The following is a 26,944-nucleotide window of genomic DNA, read 5'->3' on the forward strand; positions in this document are numbered from 1 at the left end:
GACAGATAAAGTGCTTCCCAGACAAGGTAAAGCTAAAGGAGTTCATCATCACCAAGCCATAATTATATGAAATGTCAAAGGGACTTACTTAAGAAAAAGAAGATCAAAACTATGAACACTAAAATGACAACAAACTCATAATTATCAACAACTGAATCTAAAAAATAAAAACAAAATCCAACTAAGCAAACCAGAATAGGAACAGAATCATAGTATGGGGATCGCTTGGAGGGTTGTCAGCTGGGAGGGGGAAAAGGGAGAAATGGGGAAATGGTGCAGGGATTAAGAAGCATAATCGGTTGGTACAAAATAGACAGGGGGAAGTTAAGAATAATATAGGAAAGGGTGAAGCCAAAGAACTTATATGCACGACCCATGGACATGAACTAAGTGGGGTGGGATTGCTGGAGGGAAGGGGGGTACCAAGCAGAGGGGAGCAAAGGGGAAAAAATTGGAACTACTGTAACAACATGATCAATAAAATATACTTAAAAAAATACTGATACTGAGAATAATAGCCATTCGCACTTCAGTAAAAAATGTATTTAATTGAATATCTGCCTTCTTGAAACCAAGATGAAAACAGCTGTGCTGTTTCCACCCCTACCAGAAATAAAAATTTCTGGTAGAGGTGGAAACAGACGTAGATAATTTTAGGGTAAGTAGAGTTTTAAAGGTTGAAACATGCCTGACTGGTACAGTGCCCCAGAAGGTTTGGAGTAACAGAGAATATTAGCCATATGGGGAAGGAGGCAGAAGGAGAAATGTACAGAAAGGGAAATGGTAGAGCGCCAAAGACAAACTATTTCAGAATTGCCCCATAACAAGCTCTATATCCAACAAAGTGGGGTGGGGGACTTGTATTCCTTCTCTTCTTCATTCCAAGTAACTAAAAGATCTTAGGCTAATACAAACCTCTTTCTTATTTCCAAGCTTTTGAAAATACTATTCTCTCTGCCTGAAGCACAATTTCTCATTTCCTATCCCCCATTTTTAAAAATTGTGGTAAAATACACAGAACATAAAATTTGCCAGCTTGACCATTTTTAAGGGTACAGCTCAGTAGTGTTAAGTACATTCACATTGTTGTGCAACCAATCTCCAGAGCTCTTTTCTTCTTGCAAAACTGAAACTCTGTACCCATGAAATAACAACTCTTCATTCTCCCCCAGCCCCCAACCCACGGTAACCACCATTCTACTTTGTTATCCCCCAACTTTCACCCTTTTCCTAGTTAGCTCCTTCTAATCATTCAGTTCCCAATTTAATTCTCAAGTTAACCTCCCTCCAGGAAGCTTTCTGTGCCACCTACCCACTCCTCTCCACTGCTCACATTGCACCCTGGTGCTTACCCCATCTCAGCATCTCTCTTACTGAATTGCCTACTAACTCTTCTCTCCATTAGACTGCAAGATTTTCAAGGGCAGGTACCACCAGTACCTGGCAGAATGCTGCTGGCACTCACTGACTGTAGGCATTTCATATGTATTTGAATAATAAAAGAGTTCAACTATAATATGGGTTAAACAGGCTTTTTAAAGGATGACTTGGGAGTCTGGCGACCATGCAGAACAGTCTCTGCAGGAAAATACATTCTAATGGGACTGCCCTTAGAAGCACAGAGTACCTCTTTCAGGGCTTAGAATATAGGAAATGTATTTGTTCCCTTGATTTGCTCAATGACCTTAACAAAAACTCTTACAACTCTGTGTTTAACATTCCCCATTTGTTTTTAGGAAAATTAATATAACACTAACCTGAAAATACTCAATATCCCCTGGAATTCAGTTCAAAAGGCAATTTAAAACATCTGTTCATTGGAATCATCTCCATAGTTTTTACAACCTTTTGGTTTTGGGTTTTTTTTTTTTTTTGAAAGCAGTAGTGAGAAAAGGCATTCTTGGGTAAGTTTCTTTTTTTTTTCTTGTAAAGATTTTATTTATTTATTTTTAGAGGGAGGGGAAGAGAGAGAGAAAGAGAGGGAGAGAGACATCAGTGTGTGGTTGCCTCTCACACCATCCACCTGGGGACCTGCCCCACAACCCAGGGATGTGCCCTGACTGGGACTTGAATTAGCAACCCTTTGGTTCGCAGGCCAGCACTCAATACACTGAACTACATCAACCAGGGCTGGTCATTTGGTTTTAATAAACATTTTCAGATGAAATGATAGGATTCTGAAAAATCATGTAGATGGTAGACTTTGGGTATTTGTGGACTTGAAAATCAGTGTCGACTATTTGAAAATGACTTCAGAAGTCAGGGACACATACCATTTGTCATTTTGCAGAAGCATGAAGTCAAATCATAGACATGGTGAGGGTGGGAGATAGAGGACCACCACTAAGCTAGTGAGTGCACCTACCCAACCTCCTAGCACCCACATCTCTATGTTGTGGTTGATGTATATTGTAATATCTTGCAATGGCTCCTATGAAGTTACCTTTTAAAAAGTAACATTGATTTTGCCCTGGCTGATGTGGCTCAGTTTGCTGGGCATCATTTCACAAAGCGAAAGGTCATTGGTTCAATTCCTGGTCAGGGCACGTGCCTGGGTTGCAGGTTTAGTCCCTTGATGAGATGCATACCAGAGGCAACCAATCAATGTTTTTCTCCCTCTCTTTCTCCCTCCTTTCTCCTCTCTCTAAAAATAAGTAAATAAAATTAAAATATATATATAAAAAGAACATTGATATATATATATATACACACACACACACACACACTCATGCACACACATATATAGTTGTTGCTTTTTTCTTTAATGGACCTTAAAAGCAGGCCAGCTGCCAGGACTGGTGATGGAAATCAGAGAGAGTGAAATGGTCTAACAATTTGATGATTCTCTGCCAAAAAATAATTTTATAAATTATTCTAACCTTTTGTTTATAGACTCATTTATTTATAGACTCATTCATAGACTCATCAAGAGTCTAAAGAACCCCCTTTCTTTTTTTATTCCTACTTTAATTTTATTGAAAATATGATATACAAGTCGAAGGATTCTTGAGATTCTCAGAATGTGTCCCTCCCAAAGTAGCCAAGATCTGCTGTTTACTTAATATATAATATGCATGAGGGATCAGGGCCTTGCTCAAACAGTGAAGTAGTGCTTAGCACAATGCATTTTAAGGCTGGTATGGATTTCAAGATGTCTGTGTGTATGTTTATCATTTATATTTCTCAACCTGTAAAAGGGTTTAGTATATTAATTTTTGCTCTGTCAAGTGATCAAAAATTATAATTTTCATTAACTAATAATTCATAAGTACTATTTTCTGTTTTATCACCCTTCAGACATTTATTATCTTCTCAACAAAAAGACCATAAAGAAGCATGAGGCTTTTCCTAAGGATTATTTTTTCCCTTCTAGTTTCTCTCTTGCTTCTTTCACACATCTCCCTGTGACCTAAGGATTTTCATTTGCTATTGTCTTAGTTCTCTACAATTCCTCATTTGAAAATTAATGAAGATATAAGCCTCAGAACATGTCCAATAGAGAGAATTAGTGATTCTGTTTTATAAAGCACATAAAGATTGCTTATTCATTCAGTCATTCGTATGTCCATTCATCAGACACTAATTGAGCATCGACTAATGCCAAATACAGTGCTAAGAACAAGAATACAACTGAAAGACAAAGTCCATGCCTTAACGTAGTGGAATGTGCTTAGAGCTATGAATGAGTATAGGCTACCTTAACCAGGAGGTTGAGAAGGCTTTTGGAAGGAGAGGACACTTACGCTGAGTTTCGAAGGATATGCGTAGGAACTAGACAAGTGGAAAAGAGGAAAGGAGGCTCCAGGAAAAGAGACCATATGGAGGCTAGAAAAAATGACAGCATGGGAGAAATGTGAGCTGCCTGTAATGCCTGGACCCCATGGCACATGTAGGGGAGGCAGTGGTGAGAAATGTAGCTGGATGGGTAGGCGAGAGCTAAATTATAAAGGGCCATAGATAGCAACTGACAAATTTTTCCCAAAGGCTATGAGATCCTATTTACACAGGAATTGGCATACCCAGATTTTTATTTTTGTTTATTTATTTTTAGAGAGAGGGGGAGGGAAGAAGAGAGGGAGATGGAGAGAAATATCAATGCATGAAGGAAACATTGATCGCCTGCCTCTTGTTCACACCCTGACCAGCGACTGAACCCACAACCCAGGCATGTGCCCTGACCCGGAATTGAACCAGCAACCTTTTGCTTTGCAGAACAAGCCCAACCAACTGAGCCACACCAGCCAGGGCAACCACATTTTTATTTTAGAGAAATGAATCCCCCAGCTATGTAGAGAAGGGAATGAAGTGGGTAAAACTAGAGGGTGGGAGACCAGATGCCTATACTTGTTTGAGAGCAAGTCACCAAGAATAACATTTTCTGCAGAATTAAGACCACTACATGAATTGAATGGGTTGACCACTTTGTATGTAGATCTACCTTCAACCTTATTTTGAATTCCCTTCTTCTCTATAGTCTTCCACCACAGGTATCCTTTATTAATCTTATTTTTAATATTGTTGTTGTTTTAATCCTCACCTAAGGACATGCTTATTGATTTTATTTTATTTTTTAAATGGAAAGTTGGGTATTTTTAGATTTTACTTATTTATTCAAGAGGGGGAAGGGAGGGAGAAACAGAGGGAGAGAAACAGCAATGTGCAAGAGATACATTGATGTGTGGTTGCTTTTTGTGTGCCCCCAACTGGGTACCTGGACCGCAATCCAGGCATGTGCCCTGACTGAGACTCGAACCGGCAACCATTTGGTTTGCAGGCTGGCACTCAATCCGCTGAGCCACACCAGCCAGGGCACTTATTGATTTTAGAGAGAGGGAAAAGGAGGGAAAAAGAGAGGTAGAGAAATATCAATGTAAGAGGGAAACATCGATTGGGTTGCCACTCGTACACACCCCTACCAGGGACCAAACCTGCAAGCTAGGTATGCGCCCTGACCAGGAATCAAACCTGCCACCTTTCAGTTTATGGGAGGATGCCCAACCAACTAAGTGACACCAGCCAGGCAGTCCGTATTCATCTTATGATGTATCTTGATTGGAGGGTTTCTCATGTAGCTGATTTTTTTATTATTGTTGCACAAATTTAAATTGCATCATCTATCTTGCCTTCCATTTTGGGCTTGGTAAACTGCCATGTACCATTGAACCTCTCCATAAAAAATTACTTATAAACTTTTGAGAGAAGTTGGTGTTCCCAAAGCTAAAGCCAGACCCTTGAGACTGAGCTAACCTTGGTCTAAGAAGACATAATTAAGTAAAAGAACTGTTATGCCAAATTGGAAGAAAAATATTGCCCTTTCATTTACTAGGCATTTCATATTTAAAGTCAGACTGACTCATATCGTCTAGATCCATTTACTTGGCTCCTTTAATAGAGGTCCCTTGGGTATGTCTTTTGCCTGGAGACTTTCTCAGGATTGAACAACTAACTGTTTGATATGCCCATCTCACCCTCCTCATCATCCAGGAAGATTTAGAGAGAAAACATGTAGCATTAACAAGGTCTTAAATCTTGTCCCAAGAATTTGATAATGACAATACCAAAAGGCCATCTTGGGTCTCAGTCTTCTACATTAAACAAGCAGACTAAGATTTATTATAACACAATAAACACTCTATAGGTCATAGGTGTCTTGAGTCATGTCACATAAAATAAGTATTTTTAGATATCGTTCCTAAGGAAAGGTCAGCAGGGCTATATAAAGGGACCAGAATTATCCTTCCTTTTATGGTTTAGTTTATATTGGGAATAATTTTTTAAATAATCTGGAATTTGCCTTTGCATCTTCCATTTTTGACCAAAATACAAAACCATGGCGGTACAAAGGCTGACGTTTAGGCCTCCTCCCATTGGTTTCTGCTACAAGTCCCTGTGCTAAGCTGTGAGAGGGCAGAAGTGCTTTCTGAGATCTGTTTGGCAATGAATAGATACCCTCCTCAATGATAAACCACTGCAAGTTGTGGGGGAGGCTCCATGACAGCACACTAACAATCAAAGATTACTCATGCCTCAGAAATGGTACGTGTGGGGAAAGGCCCTAAACATATTTCAAGAGGCTCCTGCCAGTACCTCCAAAAGCTACTGCCCTTGTGACAACAGAATGTTTGGCCACTTTAGAGCCTATGGGTCTGAACCTCTGTCCCAAACCCTGGCACACATCTGTGAAGGAGTCAGGTGGCTCATTTTGCCTGATAAGGCGACTTTTGGGAGTTCAGTCTCCATTCTGATAACAGGTGGGGCCCACCAGAGCATCCCACACCAAGGAAAATAAGTGTTCTGAAACAGTGGGAGTAAATATGACTGTCTTTCATTTTTATCTAAAACAATGAACAACAGTAACTTGGCAATTAAACATAATCAACATAGGTTTAAACAGAAGGAAATTGTAAGGCATCTTGTTCCAGACTAGAATCAGATGCTCTTTCCTGCTATTCAAGTTTTGAGTGTTTGGTGAAGGATCCATGATTTGAAGAAGGCAGAAGAGGCTTGGGATGAGACCCCATCTAGTAAGGGTCATCTCTGAAACTGCCCAGTTATCTGCTGGGGAGGCTATCTCCTTGCTAAAAGCCTGTGGTTAGATTAATGCTAGCATTTGAAAATCTGCACAGGCCTGATGGTGGGCAGCCAGGGAAGGAATGTGTCTTCTGTTTATCTCTTTAGTGGCAGAAATGCTCATCACAGAAAGACCCCGAGTTCCCAGTTTCAGGCAGGTCTGGAAGTTGTGCAGCCTCTATCTGTGATTGTACACATCACCTCCGAAATGATGAAAAGAACCGGGTCTATGTTCACAGCCAGTTGTCTGAGTTGGTCAATGGGTTAGTCAATTTCTTTGGATGATAATAGGGGTAGATCTTCCCACATTGTTCAGAGAGGAAGTTTTACCACCCCCATTGCTTTATCTCCCAGGAATGCAGTTTGAGTTGTGTCTCCTCCTTGACAGCTTGGACCTCAGTAAATTACCAGGGTCTTGACCCATGAGATGGAAAAGTCTTAAGCGATTTTTCAGCCTCCTATCTAAAAATGTGTTTACATTTCTTGAACTCTGGCTGACTGATTCCTTCTCGTGGTGTTGCAAGAACTTTTCTTATGCATTAGAATTTATAAGTTTCACTTCTAAGAGACCCATGGTTCTTTTCAAGCCACAATGAAGTGAACCTCATCACAACACAATTCTGCTGGGCTGGATTTGTCTGAGGCCAAGCAGCTGGGATGTGGCAAGCTCAAGTGAGGCTAACAGGAGGCAGTGTGATGAGAAGGGGAAAGTACAAGATGCTAAATCAGGAGACCCAGTCTTGTGCTATTTCAAGGTATGGCCTTGAGCCAATCACGCAGAACCATTCTCTGGGCCTCAGTTTCCCCAGCTGTTTTCAATTTAAAAATGTTTTAAGTCTGTGCAGAAGCCATTTTCAAACAAGACAGAGGAGGACAGCTGAGAAACAACAGAAAAGGAAAGGTCAGCCCACAAAGAATGACTAGAGGCTTCAGGTCAAATAGACAAAGATGCAGAGTCACATATGGCCATAGATTCTTAAAAGAGCTACTTATGGTTATGAGCAGCAAGCATGGAAAGAACTTTTTGTTGGACACTAGCCCCACACAAGAAGCTAAAATCCTTTGTCACAGAAGCCATGTGCCTGGCTAAATCTGTTCCTCAAATAAACAGTCTTTTCTAAACATTAAATTTACTTTTTGGGGGGAAAGAACAGAAACACAAGATAAATCCTATCTTTTTGCAGCTTGGGGTTTGAGTCAGGCAGTCTTGGGCTCAAATCCTTAGTCCAAACCTCACTAGTTATACAACCTTGGGTAGGTTACTTTACCTTGCGAGCCTCAGTTTCTATGCTTGTAAGGAGCAGAGCTAGCACAACCGCAGAAGAGAGCCGTGTGGATTGCATGCCAACACCATGTCCTGTCTGAGCAGCACGTGCTTCATGGTAGGCCCCAGGACTTCCATTAGTCCCCTCACACCAGCCCCACTTTGGTGTCACGTTTCCACCTCTCCACTTGCCCCTCCACATTATGAGGGAAGAGGGAAGTCTCTGATCTCTGTCTGGAAGGTTGCAGAAGCATTTTCCTGCTCTGTGAAGTACTGTCATACAAAATTTATATTCCACAGCATCAGCAGATTTTTTCCATCAATATTTCCTTTTTAATTTCAGCTTTATCTGAGTCTTAGTAGCACCAAGAATTTAATTTTGTTCTCTTAAAGATCAATCCATACAAAATAGAAATTTGAATATAAGGTCTTACACTATGTGTAACATGGTGTTTAGACTACACTTACAGAAGTTACGGGTATTATTTGGTGAGTAAATATGAATGCCATAGGTGTATGCATGTGTGTTATAATTTTACACATATGAATTAGGTATGTATGTATGCGGTACATATAAAAATTCATGAGACCTAGATCTGACAACACTGATTCTTTTCTTTCTAATTTCTACCATAGCAAACACTGAATCTGGAACCAATCTTCACGTGAATCTTAATGAAACATCACTTTTGACCCAAAATCCAGAGAAACAGGTACAGTATTGACTTTAAATCAGCAGGAAACTGAGTCAGAACTTTTGGGTTCTTGTCCTGGCTTGCTGTGTGACCCTGGATGAGACTCTTCACCTCTCTGGGTCTCATTTGCCTCATCAGGAAAATGAGACAAATGAACTATAAAATCACAGAGGTTCCTTAACTCACAGACATGGAATGTTTTGTCTGGCTCTTCATGTTCATAAATAAGCTGCGTAGGCTTTTCCCTCATTTCTGCAAAGTCAAAAAGGGAACTAGGAACACACAAAAGAATCATCCATTGAGGCTGTAGCCACAAAGACTATGGCAATAGGCCCATTTTTTCCACTCCAATTCTCATTCCTAATTGGAAGTAAAAAATAGCTATAAAAATGCAAAGACACTTTAAAGAAAGGAGAAAAATGCTTCATCTGAATGGGTTAGGAATATCTATTAGTGCATATGTTCACAAATATTTATAATTTTGTTCCTTCATTTGAAGCTCTGAGCGGGGACTGTCTTCCAATTCTCTCTGGAGAGAGAGCTCGAGAATTTCTGCAGCTGCACCCGGGTTCTCAGTGAACCCGAAGCAGAAGCAGCGCAGCTCCCAGCGCTCAGACTCTCCCTGCTGGGCGACAGCCTGGGGGAGGGAAGGGGCTTGATCTCTCTTTCTCTCTTATCTCCGACTTCCTGCCACAGCCAGGCTTTCTCCTCTTCCCTTGCACTCATTAAAAAACAATAACAATAAAAGTCATTTTGTTTTCATCTGGGGGACCGGCTGGGTTCTGTGGAAGGCCCTGAACTTTCACGGTTAGAAACCCAGGCTGGGTCAGGCCTCCGCTGAGGCAAAGCGCAGCTGAGCCGCCCCTTCCCGCTACTGAGGAACCACAGACCCAGTGTTGGCGGTTTGGTTCTGTTTTGTTTTGTTTCTTACGTTCTCGCTTTGGAGACACTCTTTATAAGTGATCTAGAAACTTTTCTTTTTTAAGAGAGTCTGTAACTATGGAAAATATAATATGCTATATTTTTATAATTCCACAACACCAAAGGCCTTGCGAATGAATACCTCACATACCCTAAACACACTCCAAGTTAAATGGCCCCACAGCTGTATTTCAGGAGAGCTAACGTCACCTGCAATGAAAGAGTGGCTCACTCATGTCAAATGAAGTCCCTGACTGAATCACTAACCCTGCAGTCAGAAAGAGGGACACGAGACCCAGGGTCTTACACTCTCACCCTGGGTTCCTCTGTGTGGCTGTGGCAAACCAGCTTGCTCTGAGAACTTCACATGCCTCCTTTGTGAGAGGACAGGGTTGTTCCCACCAGAACCAGTTGGCTTGTTCAAGCCACAGGAGTCTTATTTCCTTTAGTAGTAGCCCCCAGAAGGAAAGCCATTTAAGAAACAGTCTAGGGAGCCCCACCAGCCCCTACACACAGAAAAAATGGAGGTGGGGTGGGGGAGGGGGGTCTTTTCCTTGCCTCCCCCACCTCTTACTTTTTGAGGCTAATGGCCCTTTATTAAATGAATCACTGGCTTCAATTTTAACTACTTCCTCAACCTACTCCATGTAAATGACTAATTTCAAGTTTACTATACAGCATCTGGAAAGGATTTAGAAACAAATTTCTGCCCAGCAGATTTTGGTTACATACCTTGATGGACCACTGGCAAACCTAGTGGATTCCTTTCACTGTCGCCTTCCCACTCTGAAGCAGGCTAGGATGTCACACAAAATTGATCTTTATCAGCATCAGCAGTTTCTGCTCTTCCTTTCCATTAATTCCCCACTGACTCACTCTCCCCCTATTAGGAGTTCAGTCACATAAAATGCTTTTACTTTTTTATCACTATGCTTGCTGCGAGGAGAGAACAAAAACCCAAAGGTGGAATATTTTGGCATCATCATGCTTTGAGGAGATGTCACAGGCCTAGATTTGGAAAATAATTCCTGAGAGGTGTGTAAGAGAGAAAGCCCAGACTGTGCCTTGCAGACGTGAGTGGGTTCAGGGATGCACCCGGTCCTGGAGGCTGCCTCCAGGTGCCCCCTACTGGTAGGATTTAAACACCTCTGCTGTGCGTTTCCTAGTGGTGTCTGTGCTGAGGAAGGGAGCAGGACGATTTAGGATTCCTGCGTCCAATAAATGGGATGGCAAAGTCCTGGGACCAGCTCCTGCGACACCCCTTCCGCACCTGGCGGAATATCAGGGCCTCGGAGGTAAATCCATAAATTGAAATGAGAGTAGCAACTGACATCAACCACTTCCTAGGAGTTGGAGGAGGGGTTAAGTTGGGGATAGAAGGGAAAGAAAACTACAAGGGGAAAATGTGGAGATGAAAAGAGCAATGAAAAAAGGAAAAGGAGACACGCAGACGTGTTTCAACTCCGAGCTCCCACTTCCTCTTTCAAATGAACTGCCTCCCCACTGTGAACAGAATCAAGTATTTATAAGGCATTTTTTGCATATTAATAATAGCTGCAGAGGGAGCGTTGCCAGTTCTGAAGTCTAAAGGTATGGTGCCCTTTTTAAATGTGGGTCCTTCAAACTCCTTACAGAATGTGATATTCTCCTTCACATTTAGTTTCCTTTCTGCCTTGTGGCTCTTCCTAAGGCCTTTCATTTGATTAAGGAAAATTCGTTCCTGGGATATCATCAGAGACCAAGTACTGTTCTTACCTGGGTTGCTGACATCAATTGCTAGAGAAGCTTTTCCTCTTCCCCAGGGCCTCTCTGTTTAGAGGCTGAAGCCTGGGTGAGGTGACCAGCACCTAAAAAGAGTATTAAAATCATAAATGAAAATTCTAAGAGGAAACATTAATATATCTATGCTGGGGTTGGGGGATGAAAGTAAAACTTTTTATTTTTTAAGTTTAAAAATAATTGCATTAACTAAAACAGCATTATTATCTATATTCAGTAAAGATCACATTCAATTTTAAAAGAAAAATATTGAGACCCAGTTAGGAAAATTAGCAAAAGACAAACAATTCAGATAAAAAATAATAGTGATAGAAAGCAAGTAGGGAAAAATATTTATCCTGGGTAGCAATTTAAATACAAATTGAGGCCAACTGAAAATGGGATTTTTATTTTTGAGGTGTGTGTCTCTTCTCACTTTTTTAAAAGGTAACACCCAGTACTGCCAAGGTTTTGCTAAAATGTACACATCTCTGGTGGGTGGTAATTTGTTTCAATCCATTTGTAAAGCAAAATGGCAATATGGCTTGTGAAACATGAAAAAATATATTCATACCCATTGATTCAGTGTTTCTTACTTCTGGAAATTTATCCTAAGGAAATAATTCAGCAAGAAAAAAAAAGTGAGTGAAGATGTCTATTGCAGCATTATCTATAATAGAGAAAACTTGGAAACAGCCTAATAGTACAACATCAGAGAGATGATAAGTTAATTGTGACATATCCCTCTTAGGGAGGGGTTTAATTCAGGCACTAAAAAATGCTTCTTCAGACTAGAAATTGTGATTTGATACTGATGGTATAACAGTTTCTCAACCTGAACACCATTAATTTGGGACCAGATATTCTTTGTTATGTGGGGTTTTCCTGTCTATTGTAGGTTATTCAGCAGCATCCTTAGCCTCTGCCCAGTAAGTGCCAGTAGCACACCCTACTTACCCCCAGTTGTGACAATCAAAAAATGTCTCCAGACCTTGCCACACGTTCCTTGGAGGGCAAAATCACCACCAGTTAAGAACCACCAACTTTTTTTAAAAGTGAAAATCAAAGTGGTGTCAACTATGACTACTGCATTATGAAAAAAAAAGAAATGTTATCTATAAAGAAAAGACTTGCAAAGAATGCATTCAAAAAAGTTCAGTCATGCTAATTTAAAATTAGGGATGTGTTGGGTTGAGATTTTTTGTTTTTATTAACTGTCTTCCTGGTTTTTCTTTTCTTTCTTTTCTTTTTTTAAATTCTCCCTGTAAGAAGAAAAAAAATAGATCATGAGGATGCCTGGTTTTAAATCTGGCTTAAAATGATCTAAGGGTCACAGTAAACAGGTACACAGAAAGCTAAATAAGGGTCAACACCATAGCACCATTATTTTTTAACTATTGTTAGTTAAAGTTATTTAACATTAATTAGGTTTTTATTAGATTGCTGGATAGAGATATCAGAATTCTCTCCTTTTAAGGATCTCAATCCTTTTCAGAATTTTATCCCTCTGATCCTAGACCTTGGGAACCAATGAACTTGCCTCTTTTCCTGAAAAGTTTGGATCTCAAAGTATGAAAGTCTCTTGTCCATCCAGATCCATCTATGTAATCCTGGAACAAGAGGGGCCCGGAGCCCACTGGTTTATTATAGAGCTGTCAAGGCAGGGAGGTTTCAGTAAAGAGTATCAAAGAACAAGCTCAGACCCTAATTAGATTTCCCAAGAATTGTTGCATCTCTTTGTTTAAAATATAAAAGAAATGATCTCACCAGTTTTCACATTATCAGTTTTCTTTCTGTTAGAGAGAGCAAGCATCCTTTCCCAGATGCTTTATCTTGGGCTTTGTTTTGTTGCTTTGTAGGGATTAGAACTTTGGTAGTATCCTAAAAATCCTGTTAAATTGGACTTACGTCCCTTTTTCCCATTTCACAAAGTCACTTCTATTTCAACCCAGATTATCTCTTGACCTCAGATTTCATGAGTTTACAACAGTATAAATTCATATTTGATCTTATGTATCCTAAGTTTACCTCTTTTGGATTTCAAAGAGTAGCCTGTAATTCTAACACACTGGGATTTAGGTTGAATAAACCTATGTTTACCCATCTGTTTCCTTGCTGGTTTCACAGATGGTGTTCATATCACCTTTCAGCCTTTCTCTTTCAGAACAATGAAAAAAACACACACACACACACACACCTTGTAGACATGCTAAGTTTTTGACAAAGGTACAAAAGTAGCCTTTTGTTTCACTGTCCTTCTGAGCTAGTCCCTACCTTCTGTTGAACTTTTTGACTGTTATCTAAAAGAACAAGCTACTTCTCTTTAAAGACACTTTTTTCCTAAACTGCCTGTTCACCTTTGTATCCCATGTGTTTAGCATTTAGCACAGTTTCTTGCACATGGTAGCTATGGGAAAGGGGGAGATGATAAATCTTTTGTTGACCTTAAGGTCCATGTTCTGGGTAGAAAAAGCCCCTAATCTTCTAAATTGGATTTGGAGATCTGCTTGTTTTACTTCCAGTGATAATGATATGGCAGTTCAGCTGACATTTCTCTAACGATCACCCAATCTCCACATACTTCCTAGTGTTGGTTGCCACAATTTGGTATTTCATTCTCTGGAAAAGCTTTGGATTGTGGGCAGATTGAAGATGTCATTAGGCAACCTTCTTTGAGACCTTCCTGAGGCTGATAAGCAAGATCGAGCCCTAGCACTGATCCTTAGGAGAATTAACTGTCTTTGTTTCCCCTTCTAGAGAAGTGTGCTTTGCTTCCCACACTGTGTTCTCCTTTCTGAAGGCCTGGCACAGCATTGCCCTGAAGTCCACACTCCTTCCCTCTCCGTTCACTCTCCTCTTTCCCTGGTTTTGTAAATAGCTTTGATAGTAAAACTTTGCAAAAGTTTTTTTGAAAACAAAAGCAGACTTCATCTTTTGTTTCAACCTTACCCACAAGATTACTTTGTCAGCCCAAAAACTTCATTGACTATTTAAGGATAATTTACAGAGAGGGATTTCTTTTTAATTACAAAATCAAAGCTTTTATTTGTTGAATTTTTACTTAGACTATTACTTATTGCAATAAGTCTGTATTTATTGATTTCTTGGCTACTAGTTCCAACCAGACACCTGATATGTGCCTAGTTAATTCTTTTTTTCCTTCTTTTCCTTTTTTTTTTTTTTTTGTAATTTTATTATGGAAAATTTCAAACACACACAAAGTAGAGAGAATAGTATAATGAGCCTCCATGTACCTATCATAAGCTTCCACAGTTACCTCCCACTGCCTCAAGAGGATGTTTTTAAATGGTAATAACAGCCAATGTTTTTGAGGTTAACTGTGTGAAAGGTTTAGAATTATCTCCTTTAACCTTTACAACATCCCTATGAGGTAGATACAGTTATTATCCCCATTTTGCAGACGAGGAAACAAATGTTACAACAGACAGGTTCCCATTCAACACATGGCCTGTACTAACAAAGAGGTCTATCCGTTTGGGGATTCCATAAAGCTGCATTGATATCCCAGCTTCTTCCATACTGTTCCTCGTGATTGCAGGAAGGCTCAATTTCCTCATCTGTAAAGGATAACAATATTTCTGTTATGGGGTAATGAGAAGGATTAGTTGAAACAACATTTGGAAAGGGATTAGCACAATGTTTGTCACTAAACAATCCTAATAAATTGTAATAGTAATTATTATGCTATTCCTCGGCGCTCTGCCTTGAAAAACATTATAGAACAGAATTTAGGGATCATATACAATCTAAGGGTTCAGATATGGAAAAAGAAGTTTGAAAGACAGGAGTATGAGTCAATTGACCAACTGTCACCTGCCCCCAGCCCCCCAAGTCCCCAGTATCCTCCATGTTGTCTGGAATTTTGTTTCACTGCTTACAATTCTGCCTAGTAGAGATTCCTTTGGGTTTCTCAAATCTCATTGTAAAGTTTTTTGTTTTTTTATCATTTTCCACCCTGCATCTAAGGGAGGACCGCTGAAGGCCAGTGGGTGGAGGGCAGCAGGGAATTTTGGAACTGGAAGCACTATGTCCAGCAGGGCCCCAGCCGCACAGATCATGACTGCTGAGGAAAACTTAGGGGTCAGAGGAAAGCAGGGCCCAGTGGAGGGCAAGAAAGAAAAGGAAAGGACAACTTTCTCTCTCTTCTTTCAGCCCTGCCATCCCACATAACCAGGGCTAGTTCAACTCCTTAGACCAACTAAATTATGGGTTAGATAAGCTTTAAAGGGCCAGTGTGGGAATCAAAATACCATGGATAACACTTCCTTTTTTTAGTGAAAACTGATTTTAAATTACCTTGTTATAGTGGAAGTAGTTTGCAAGTTGAGATTCCCTATCTTTTGGTTTTCAGATTGGAAAAGTCATGTCAGAGCCAACATAACAAGGATCCCCCACAATTTGGGGTTAAAGTAAAGTTTGGGGTTAGGAGAGACTAAGGACTTGTTCAGATTTCGTATCCTGCACCTCCCATCTCCCCGTCTAAGATAGGATGCGTCATCTCTCAAATACAGGCAAAGTTCCAGCCTGAATACAGCCAGACTCTCCCTCACAGAAAAACCTAGTTTCTACCTCCCCTGGGGCAGAATAGATCACTATTCTGGCTTAAAATTTTTCTCCTCCAGCTCCTGCTAAGCCAGATAAACAATGATTCTGTTGTGTCAACAGAGCACCTAATTAAACTTAGAACAATATCAATTAGAATTCACAGATAAGACTTATTTCCAGATAGTAAAAGCCCCAGAATTAAAGTGTCCTGGGTTTCATTATTCAAAAACTCCCTGAGGAGAGCAGTGAGGCAGGGAAACTGAGGCATGGAAAGCTGAATGGCTTGGCAAAAGTCACCAAATGAGTCCCTCACAAAAGCTAAGACTTGCAGTGTTTCTCTTGCTATTCCAATGTTTGCTAGCTATTACACTAATTTACTAACACTCAGGAGGATGTAAAATCTCCTTCCGTAGAGCTAAGATGTAAAAAGTGGATGGAGAGAATTCATGACAGGGAGGAACAAGAAAACTCTTCTCTGTCTTCCAAACAAACTGTATCACCATTATGCTGCCTTGTGGAGACCTCCTAAAACTGTCCACTCAGCCCATTTCACCAGCATCAAATGGCTTTTAGAAGATAAAATGTAGACCAGGATGTCAGGTAGCTAACAGGAGCATGATGAACGCAGGTGACTGGGCAGACTTGTGCTGGGTGGAACCATGCTGTGGTGTGGGGTCCCTTTTCAACTCCTCATAAACAGGCCATGCAGACAGGCCATGTTTTTGAGTTGAGAACTTGATATTTCATCTGGCCTCCTGAAGACTTAGAGGTTTCCTGCTCCTCCAGGCCAGGGAAAGCTAGAGAGAGACAGGGTCTCAGAGTGGAACCTGGGGTTGGCCATGGCGGCTGGCCTTGCACAAGCTGGGTACCCCCACCCTAAGTCGATACAATATAAGAAGCTCCTGGCCCACTCAGATCCCTCCAGGCAGCCCAGTGGTAGGAAGTCCAGCAGAGCTCTATGTCCCACTCAGGCTCACCTGTGTCCCCATTCCTACTGCCCACTTTTAGTCCCACAGTATGCCATGGGCAAGAAATAATGGTCTGAGAAGGCCAAGCACTGGGAAGATCTCCAGGCTTCTGGCAGGAGGGCCCTTTTCAGGATTCGGTCCCCACCACCCAGCAGGGGACATGGCCAGAGGAAAGCTCAGAACCCCAGGCCTCCCCCTTGCCCCCCAAAACCCCAGCAACTAAATCTCTCAGATCTATTCATCCCTACTAGGATTCACAGCACCCCCATCCACCCAAGGAAATAGAGGGACAGACTCTCAGCCAAGTAGGGGCTTAGTGGTCCAAAGGAGAGGCTGGCTCTTTCCCTTTTGTTTGCTCACAGGAGGAGGACAAATGCCCTGTGTGCACAGAGGTTTGATGTGACAACTTGATAGACCACATAGGGCTTTCAGCAAAGGCCTCCCACCCCTGCTCCCCATGCATTAAGATAATGGTGGGGTGTGTGCCCCAGCACATTTCAGATCTTGGCTACAAAGGCCCTCCTTCCTTCTGTTTTCTTCCTCCAGCTCAGCTTGCCCACAGGTTCCCAGAGACTCTTGGCAGTTTGCTCTCAGGCAGAATGAAGTTGTGAGCTGCGTGGGAGGCAGACAGTGAGAGTGTTGCAGCCTCCTTAATGAGGGACAATAGCTCTACTTGGAGCCATTAAGCCATAGCTACAGAGATGGGGAACCCCAATTAGAAAGAAGTGAGAGAGGTAAAGAGGAGGTCCTGAGAGCCTCCTGTAGGACAGATCAGTATCTTTGGCAGCTCTGTGTGACCTATGGTTGCAGATCTAGCTGCTTGGGTTTAGAATCTCCTTTCCTTCTGAAGGCAGGATATTCCCAGTGGCTATAGAGCGAAACCATGGTAGTAACCCTTCAAAATACACAAGTTGAAAGGAGGAGGAAAAATTGTTGGGGAGGAGCATTTCTTCTTGAATTTGTAAGGAAATGATATTTGTTTAATTTAATGATGTCCTCTGTAAGTTTGGCTACATTATATGTCTGCGCATATGGATATTTGTATACAGATGATAGCTCTCTTCTGTTCTGGCTTTCAACAGCACGATAATAATCCTGGATTTTCCATGGCTCAGTCTGTCAGAGTATAAGATTAGCTCTTGAATTCATTAACAGTCATCTCCCTTTAAATGTCAGATAACTTTTTAAATGCCAACAACTTACACAACACCTTCTGTGCAATTCAAATCAGCTTTACTAAATTAACTCATTAATCTTTATTGTTTCATTTGCTGAAGAGAAAGGCTTCCAGGTGTTTTTAGCAGAACATAAAAATATGAAAGTATTTACAGTACAATATAGGTGAAGGAACAGGTTTTGATTTTCTGCTAAACATTTCACCCTTCTATCAGTTTTGTGATCATTTCCATTAAAGCATGAACATAAAAAAAAAAAAAAAGAAAGCTTCAGGCATCTGTGCTTTCTTTCACTTCCCCCATCTTCATTCCCTTCTGTCTAACCTTGTGTTTTCTTCTCCCTTCTACACCTTCAGAGACCTTGACGCCTGTTCACTACTTAGTCTTCAGTCTTTGCTCTCAAAATAGCCCAAGAGCTCCAAGTGTCGATTATGATGGCTTAGAAAAGAGGGGTGCCTCACAGGGTCAGGGATGGAGCCCAGGAGGCTGGGGAAGAACAGGCCTACATATCAGGGATTCTGCTTTCCTTTTCAAGGAATCCCTGCCTGGTTTTACCTCCAAATAATCAGATACACTGACTGCTAAAGATAGATCCTTTTAGGATTGGCTCCTTATGCCACCCAGCTCTCTGCTCAAATGTCACCTCCATAGAGAGGTCTTCCCTGACCACCCAAAGGCAAGTCTCACCTCTTCCCCGTTAACCTCATCCTATCACCATTTTATTATCTTCATAGATTTAGCACCACCCCAAATCATCTCACTTATTTATGTGTTTGTCTGACACATACAATATCACTCAATAAATATTAGTTTAATGAATAAATGAAAATCACCCCCAACACATGGCTTTCTTTCCTAGCTTTAACTTTCTGACTTTTTCTCCTCAGTACCTCTCTGAATCTTCTTTACATATTTCATCTTCTCTTTCTTCCCATCCCCCAAACCTCCTTCACTATCATTTATTTGTTAGAACTCTTGAACATAATAAGTGAAAATAGTACTTCACATTCCAGTGACTATAGGGCCTTCACTGAAAATATTCCATTAAGCTAGAATTGATGGCCCCTAAATGTTAGAGAGATAACCCATACAGTCAAGAGAGTTGTTTTATCAAAAGATTTATAGGTCAAGTGATTTGGAGGGACTTTTCTCAAAGCCTCCCAACTCCCCATTCTTCAATCTGAATCCCACATAAGGAGTTAGAGTAATTCTAGCCATTGGAACTAGTCTTGATCATGCCTTTTGTCCTCTAGCCTAACACAAAATTGTCTCTTGGAGGTAATAGAGAAATTTCCTTTAAATCAATATTGTCTGATTTCTATTATTCTGCTCAGTGATTCATGTATGATTTTGGAAGCTAGAAAGCTTGAAATCCTTTATCTGATTCCAGTTTGGATGAAATGCTTTCATTTGATCTAGGAATAGGAAGGGACTGTCTCACCCCGAGAAGCTAATTAGATATATGGCTGAGATGACAATAAAAAATCAGATATGTATTTGTTCAGAAAACTCTTTATCTCTAGCCACATTTCAAAACAAAGGAAAAGGGTGTGGATTTTCACTGGAATGATATCTGCTTATAGGGACCCACCAACTGTTAATGCATCACTAATACTTAGAAGTAATATAAATGTTATGGGAAGGAGCGTTTATGACAACCCAGAGAGACGGACATCCAAGAGTTGGTTTCCCAGAAAATATGGAAATGATCAACTCCACACCCAGGATGATCTCATGGCACACTAATGTATGTGACCCCAGCAAGTCAGCCCTGAGAAATAGCTTTCCTCTTTGAGAATGAGGATGCAGAGCTGCATAGAGAACAGGCCTCTAGAGGTCAGCAAATACTTCCTGTAAGGTGTCTTCATTGGCCCTCTGCATCTGAACTGAGTTGGGCCATGACATCTAGCTTGTCCCCAATGCAGTCATTCTTCTTTTGTTCAGCAAATAGGTATTGAGTGTGGATGCATTTCCAGACTCTGTGCCAGGCACTGCTGTTATAAGGGAACAGAGCAGTCTTATTCCTGCCCTCATGAAGCTTATAATCTACTGGGGAGGAAAGGTAGCTACACACACAGGAGCATCATTATGAACAATGGCAGGAAGTGCTCAGTGCTCTGGGATGTCATGGGCAGCACAGATGAGCCAGACCTGAAGGATGAGGAGGAATTAGAAGGGAGGAGTGTGTTCCCAGGAGAAGGAGGGACATGTTTGATGGCCTTGTCCAGGAACTGAAAGTCAGTGTTGATAGTGGCCCTTTGAACTTGCTGTTCCCACAGTGAGGTAAACACTTCCCTCAGAGAGCCCCACAGAACTTGCCTTCACCTTCTGCAGAGCTCAAACTTTGCTTTCTTGTGGGGCCTTCCCTGGCAACCCTGCTTAAAATCCCAGCCTCCACTGCCATTCCCAGACACTCCTCACTCCCCTCTCAGCTTTATTTTTCTCTATATCACAAATCACCTTCAGACATAACTTATGTTCCACTTGCTTATTATCTCCTCCCTCTCAGTGGAATGTATGTGCAATTTTCATGAGGGTGGAGACTTCTGTCTGCTTCTTGCACTGCCGTATCTGCTCTGCCAGGCATAGAAAAGGCATTCAATAAATATTTGTTGAATGACTAAATGAGGCAGAAGAGATAGTCCAGGGCCAGGCAGGAAGGGTCTTGTAAACATTTTAAGCTGGTTGGCCTTCATCCTGAGGGCAAGGACGTTTGAAGGTTTTGAGCAGAGGAGTGTTGTCCGGTTTGCATCTTGGAACAATCACCCATGTTGCAGTATGGGGCAGGGCTGGAAAGCAACTTCAGATCCAGCTTGTAGAGCACTGAAACATGACATCATTGGCATGTTGTGGTGACAGTAGAAGGCATGGCCCAGAAGATTGCAGAGCCCCTGGGTCCTCCCAGGCTCCTCTGTTCACCTATTCTTCCTTCCCTCTCAGCTAGATTTATTCAGATCACTCTTCCTAATAGAGCAAACACATTATAAGTTTGGAAATAAACTAGAGGCTTGCTATAACTTTATTTGCTGCTAGGCAGACTTGATAAGTATTCATGAAAGTTATAGAAATATCAAAAAGATCTCATTAAAAAGGGAGTCTTGGGAAGATGGTGATTTCAGCTCAGTCATTTACTGACTATGTGGCCTTGGGCAAGTTACTTAACCTCCCAGAGCCTCTAGTTCCTCATCTGTGAAATGGGGATAACAATACTTGCCTCACAGGGTTGTTGTAAGAATTAAATAAAGTAATTACAACCCTGGAACATGATAAGGTGCCTTTCTCCACTTTTCCCATTACACCAGCTCCAGGTATGAATTAATAACCAGTCTCGGATTATTATGTGTATATTTGGGTCTCCTGTGTCTTCCAAGTAAAAATAGTTGTTACTATTAGTGTTCCTACAATGAAAAATCACTTTCTATAAATATTTGGGGATTTGGACTAGCTCTGGTCACACTATGTATCATTCCTATAAAAGGTGGGCTTTTTGCTTCTCTTCACAGGCAGCCCAGCAGTCCTTGGAGGCCACAGCTCAGAAGACAGGAGAGCCTCAAAGTCGAATAAATAAAGGGCTGATATGTTCAAACAGAAAAGAATTTTACCCACGCAAGCTGCACATTGACATGACGCCGTTCCTGAAGGTGATCTCACACTGAGAAGACGAGGGGTTTTATAGACACATACACAGGCAGTCCAGTTAATACACTTCTACATGGTACAAAAACAGCTTCAGAAGTCCCTCAGAGTCCTGCTTTATCAGAAGGGACAGAAAATAAGCAGTTTGTAGCAGATGAAGAAAGTACAAATTAGGACAGTAATCACAGCCAGCCGTTGGAGACAAATCAGTTGGGTGTCTGGTTTAGAGGCTGGGGGACAGGGAACAGAGAGGAGAAAGAATAACCTTGAACTTGAACTACCTCATAAAACAGGCAAATATAATTCAGTTTATCTTGATAGTAACTCAAATAACTGTTACTGTTTTACCACTATGATATTCCTACTGTAGAGAAGATTGATTCTTGAGTTAACTATTTAGAAGTCAACTGCAAATCCTCTTTCAGATGTCTGATCTTGTTTTCTATTCTCCCAAGCTCAGCTTCATGTCTGGTCAAGGGTACTGAAAGGTCCTATTGTGAGGATGTCATTTGTCCGTCTTTGCAATACTCCTTCTTGCCTCACCTAACACAGCACCTAACACATGGGAGGTGGTCAATAATTGCCTCATAAATTGATCCTTCTTTTCAGCCCACATCCCTCTGGGTTAGGGTCCTCTTCCTACCCATTCTTTGCCCCCATCAGAGTTGAAAGAACTGGAAATAAATGACCATGGAGTAAAAGAAAGCAATCAGAAACAAAGCAAGGCTTGGCATGGAAGGACCTCAGATCCTTCATATTACCCTAGAGGACAAAAATCTCAGCCCTTTGATAAGAAGTGACTAAAAAAGACAGAAACGGAGGAGAAGAAACAAAATACTTTGTGGCTTTTAGCCAGTGCTGTAGACTGGCAGGGACTTCAGAGGCCTTAAGTGTCATGCTCCTAACCTCAGCTAATCCAGAGTCCTCGTGTTACGTCTTCTCTGGGCAACCCCAGTCTCAGCTCTGCAAGATGGGGCTTTGATTAAGAGTCATCTTTTGCCCCAAACCTTTTTTCTGCATGACTGAGCTCTACTTTCCTCCATTTCATCTTAGATAGGTTCTTTCCTCATGGTAGCAAGATGACCACCAGCTTCTCTTTTCGAGATCATTCCAGAACTGAATCTTATTGACCTGACTTGGGGTCACATGCCCATGCCCAAAAGAATCACCATGGCCAGGGGAATAGAATACACTGATTGGCCCAGCCTGGAGCCACAGGGACTAGGGGTGGGGAGGGGAGAAGTGTCTCAAAAAGGAAAACAGGGTCTTAAAATCTGAATAAGAGAGAACAATTCTTGGCAACAAAAGATATTTGCTACAAGCATTCAAAATAATTGCTTGATTTATTACTTAGCATATTAGTTTGGTAGGGCTACTGTAACAAAGCACCATAAACTGAGAGGCTTAAACAACAGAAATTTATTTTCTCACAATTCTGGAGGCTAGAATTCCAAGATTAAGGTGTCGGCAGGCTTGATTTTTTCTGAGACCTTTCTCATTGGCTTGTAGATTGCCATCTCCCTGTGTCTGTAACCTAATCTCTTCTTCTGAGGACACCACGGCCCACTCTCAGGGCCCCATTTTACCTCTTTAACAACGCTGTCTCCAAATGCAGTGACATGCTGAGGCGCTGAGGGTAGACTTCAACATATGAATTTTAAAGGAACACAATTTAGCCCAAAACACTTATACTAATGAAACTAGCCTTTTGTATTTTGCAACAGTTTAGTTCTTCCCTTAGGGCTTGAAGAATTGTGCTTGGTACTTGCTGGGATGAAATATCATCATTATCACTGTTCATTCATTCAACCCATTATGAGCATCTACTACCTACTATGTGTCTGTGCTTTCTGGGTATTCCGGATACATCATCAGCAAACAAAAGAGACTGGGATCTTTATCCTGCTCCAGGCAATGTATATAGTATGTTAAAAGGTGATAATTGCTCTGGAAGTGAGATAAGGATATATTTATGGAGCGTCTAGAAACTGCAGAATTCAGAATGGGATTTTACAATAACTTTTTGTGTATTTAGTGTCCACAATGCTTTTGTGTTGCACTTTTCATTCAGCAATTTTGGCATCATGTCATTACTATACACTATATTATATGCCATACACTATATACATATAATACAAATATTATATAACATATTATAGAGAGAAAGGCATTGTCATCCCTAAGGCCCACTTTCCAGACCACCCTTTTCAAGACTCACAGAAGTTGTAACTTAACCTGCTTCTACTGGGGGCTCACAAAGCACACAGTAGGCTTTCTGACTCCCAGACCAGTCCTTGCCCTAAAGACACAACTTTTCTTGGGAGTGTTCAGTGTTAACGACTCTCCATAGGTAGACCTTCTACTTGTTCACATGGTAGCTCCTGGATTCTTAGGGATTGCCTTACAAAAAGACACAAATCTCATGGTTATGTAGAAAAGGATAGTTCAACCAGAGGAAGACGCGCAGACTGTCCTCAGCATCTGGAGCTATAGAGAAACCAGCTCATTCTACGCATTTCATTTCTGTATCTCCTGCCCATCCACAAAGCACTTGATTCATTTTCACATGGTGCATGTAAGAGGTATTGCACATTTCAGGACATGAGGGTGGAAGACAAAAACATTGAGGCGTAAAAGGGGGAGGTGGATGGAGATGCAAATAATCACAATTGCAGCATCACTGAACACGTATTCTGTGCAAGGCTCTGTTGTAAGTTTTACATGCAAGACATCATTTAATTCACAAAATCAATCTAAGAAGTAAATAGCATCTCCTCATTTTACAGATGAGAAAATGAAGGCATTACAAAATTAAGGAACTTCACAAATATTATATAGTTGGTAAATAACAGAAACAAGGTTCAAAGTCAGGCAGCATAGCTCCAAAGCCCATGTTTTCAACCATCTGTTACAAAGCTTCACTGCAGACCCCAACTGAGTCCTGTACAATCAAAAGCACCACTTACCATGTTAGCTAAGCAGCCAGTACAGCTTCTTTTTGAAAATTCCATCCCTGAGTACTCAACCAGTCTGCTGCAGGAAGATTTTTCTGACCCTAGAGGACTCTGCCCTTCCCCCTACTCCCACCTGAATTCTGTGGGGCCAATATAAAGCTTTCTCTCCCTATAATCGTTTGGTTCCCATCAGATAACATATATTGAGCATCCTCTGTGTATCAGACACTGTGCTAAGTACTGAGAAGGCAGAGATGAGTCATCTCCATCCTTAGCCTCCCAAGGAGCCTATAATCTAAGAGACAGATAAACAGAGAAACAAATGCTATCAGTACAATGTTGTAGTAAAGGTAGACCGACCAGGTTGCTATGGGAGAGACTCATTCATTTCTTAGTTATTACATGTGGACTCCTCCTCAAATTTAAGAGCTTCCTTATAATGCTGAAGGCAACACTATTAGCTCGTTTTAGAACATAATCTTATCAGACTTAGATTTGGGGAAACGTGATTGATCCAGAGTACCTCTGGGTTCACATAAAAATTGAACTCTGTCTTTTAAAAATCTATTTTTGAAAATGAAATAGTAATTAATAAATAAATTAGGATAAGGATTTTTTTTCCCCAAGAACTTTAATAAATTATCAGGGTTAGGTAGTGGGGAATAAAATAGTAATAATACCAATTAATGCTAGATACAAAGTAGAATATGCTTATACTTGATCAACATTGATATCAAAGGGCAGGTATGTTATGCCCAGAGGATGTGAAGAATGGGGAAAAGCTCCACCTTATAGTCATCACACAGTCATTTTGTGCCCTCAAACTCAAGGTAAAGGAACCTGCCTAAAATCAGTTACAAGATTTTAAGCAGTGCTCCCCAACCCCCCTCCCACCGCCAGTTGGGGCCAGCCCCAGATTTAACTTATGCAGGCAGGTGTGGGTGCATCCCACCAGGCAGAGGATGACTATCACTGCCACTGAATCCTATGGTCATATGAGGAAGGGACGGCATGGATTTCAATGAGTAGGAGTAACAGGCCAATGATGTTTGGCTTAAGACATTGTCCAGAGGTGGAGCAGCCCCCTTAGGAAAGAAATCCCGGTACCTAGAGTCCTTTAAACGTGTTTTCTTGGCCACTGGCAGGACAGCTGTAGAGAGATCACAAGCTAGTTTCGAGATGCAATGATTCCAGGACACTTGAATAATAATATTTCCAGGAAAAATACTCAGGGTATGGGATCTATTAGATTTCCAAAAGAAAGAGGCTCAGGGTTAAGTAGATTATTATCTATACTTAGGTATTGGACCAGGAGTGACTCCAAGTAACCTTGTAACACTCCTGGAACTCCACTTCCTCTTTGGGAAAATAGAGATAATAATACTGGAATCTCCATACATGCCTGTCAACAGTGAGGCAAGAGTTATATGACCTAATAATTTTCAAAGACTGTTCCCATCTATAAAGAACTCAATTTATAAAGGAGACAATAACATTGGTCAGTCCCTGGTAAGAGCCAGGCTGCTCACATGCTGAACCTTATTTAATTCCTCCCAACCCCTCTAGCTAAGCGTGCAGATTGCCACTGCACAGATGAGGAAACTGAGGATTGGTGAGGTGAGATGGTGACTGGTGGCGAGGCTAGTAGCAGAGGGAGCTGGGATTCAAAGCCACAAAACCTAAAATACCTAATATGACAAGGTGTACTTATTCTGTTCTGCAAAGAATTTGATTTTACATCTTTGTTCTGGCTTCAGAACCTGTTGTTGAACTACAGGTCATGCAGCTGGCTCAGAGCTGACAGGAGCTCCATGTCTGACTCCTGCAGCCCATGCTCCAGCTTCCTTCCCACAGTTCCTTACGAAAGCCTGCTGGGGGCCTAGAAGTAACATGCTCAGATGGGGTGCTGTGCATGAGGGTAGAAGGCAGGTGAAAGATTCTCCAAGGACAGATGAGAACTTAAGGTCACCTGGCCCAGCCCCTGTCGGTTGAAGAAACGAAGGCTCAGAGATTAAGTAGCTTGCATGATCTGTAAGGCAAGGAGTGCAGGAGTCAGGGCCTTAGTGCAGGCAGTCGGGCTCCCGGATCCACACCCCAACTGTCTCTCTGGTTTAGTGCTGCAGTTTGTGTTCACAAAGTATTTGTTTCCATCCTCACTCACCCCCACCCCTCCCCAGCCTACAATACCACACTGCTGCCAGTACTGCCAGTGCTCTTTCTAAATACGGCTTAGTCGTATCCCTGGTTTGCTTGAAATTCTTTACCACGCCCCCATTAGCCTTCCAATTAAATCCCAGCATCAAAGATGTATTTCTTTTATAAATAGAAAAATAGAACAAATGCTATTTTTTTAAAACTCCAAACCGCAACATGTAGGGTCTGGCCGGTGTCCGATTCACACTGTCCATGCACTGCAGACACACCAAACTACCCGCTA

The 26,944-nt window shown here is 41.4% G+C and overlaps 1 protein-coding gene across 1 annotated transcript in view; it reads left to right on the forward strand.

Annotated features, from left to right (window-relative positions):
- The window catches only part of KIAA2012 (KIAA2012 ortholog), a 126,825-nt gene that overhangs the window by 60,760 nt on the left and 39,121 nt on the right, over positions 1-26,944 (forward strand). The window contains 2 exon segments of the mRNA XM_090282695.1: positions 8,471-8,547; positions 21,421-21,558. Coding sequence (XP_090138821.1) covers positions 8,471-8,547; positions 21,421-21,558 — 215 coding nt within the window.

The sequence above is a fragment of the Furipterus horrens genome, unplaced genomic scaffold (genome assembly GCF_987537825.1).
Source record: "Furipterus horrens unplaced genomic scaffold, mFurHor1.1.pri manual_scaffold_1, whole genome shotgun sequence".
In the NCBI taxonomy this organism is placed as follows: domain Eukaryota; kingdom Metazoa; phylum Chordata; class Mammalia; order Chiroptera; family Furipteridae; genus Furipterus; species Furipterus horrens.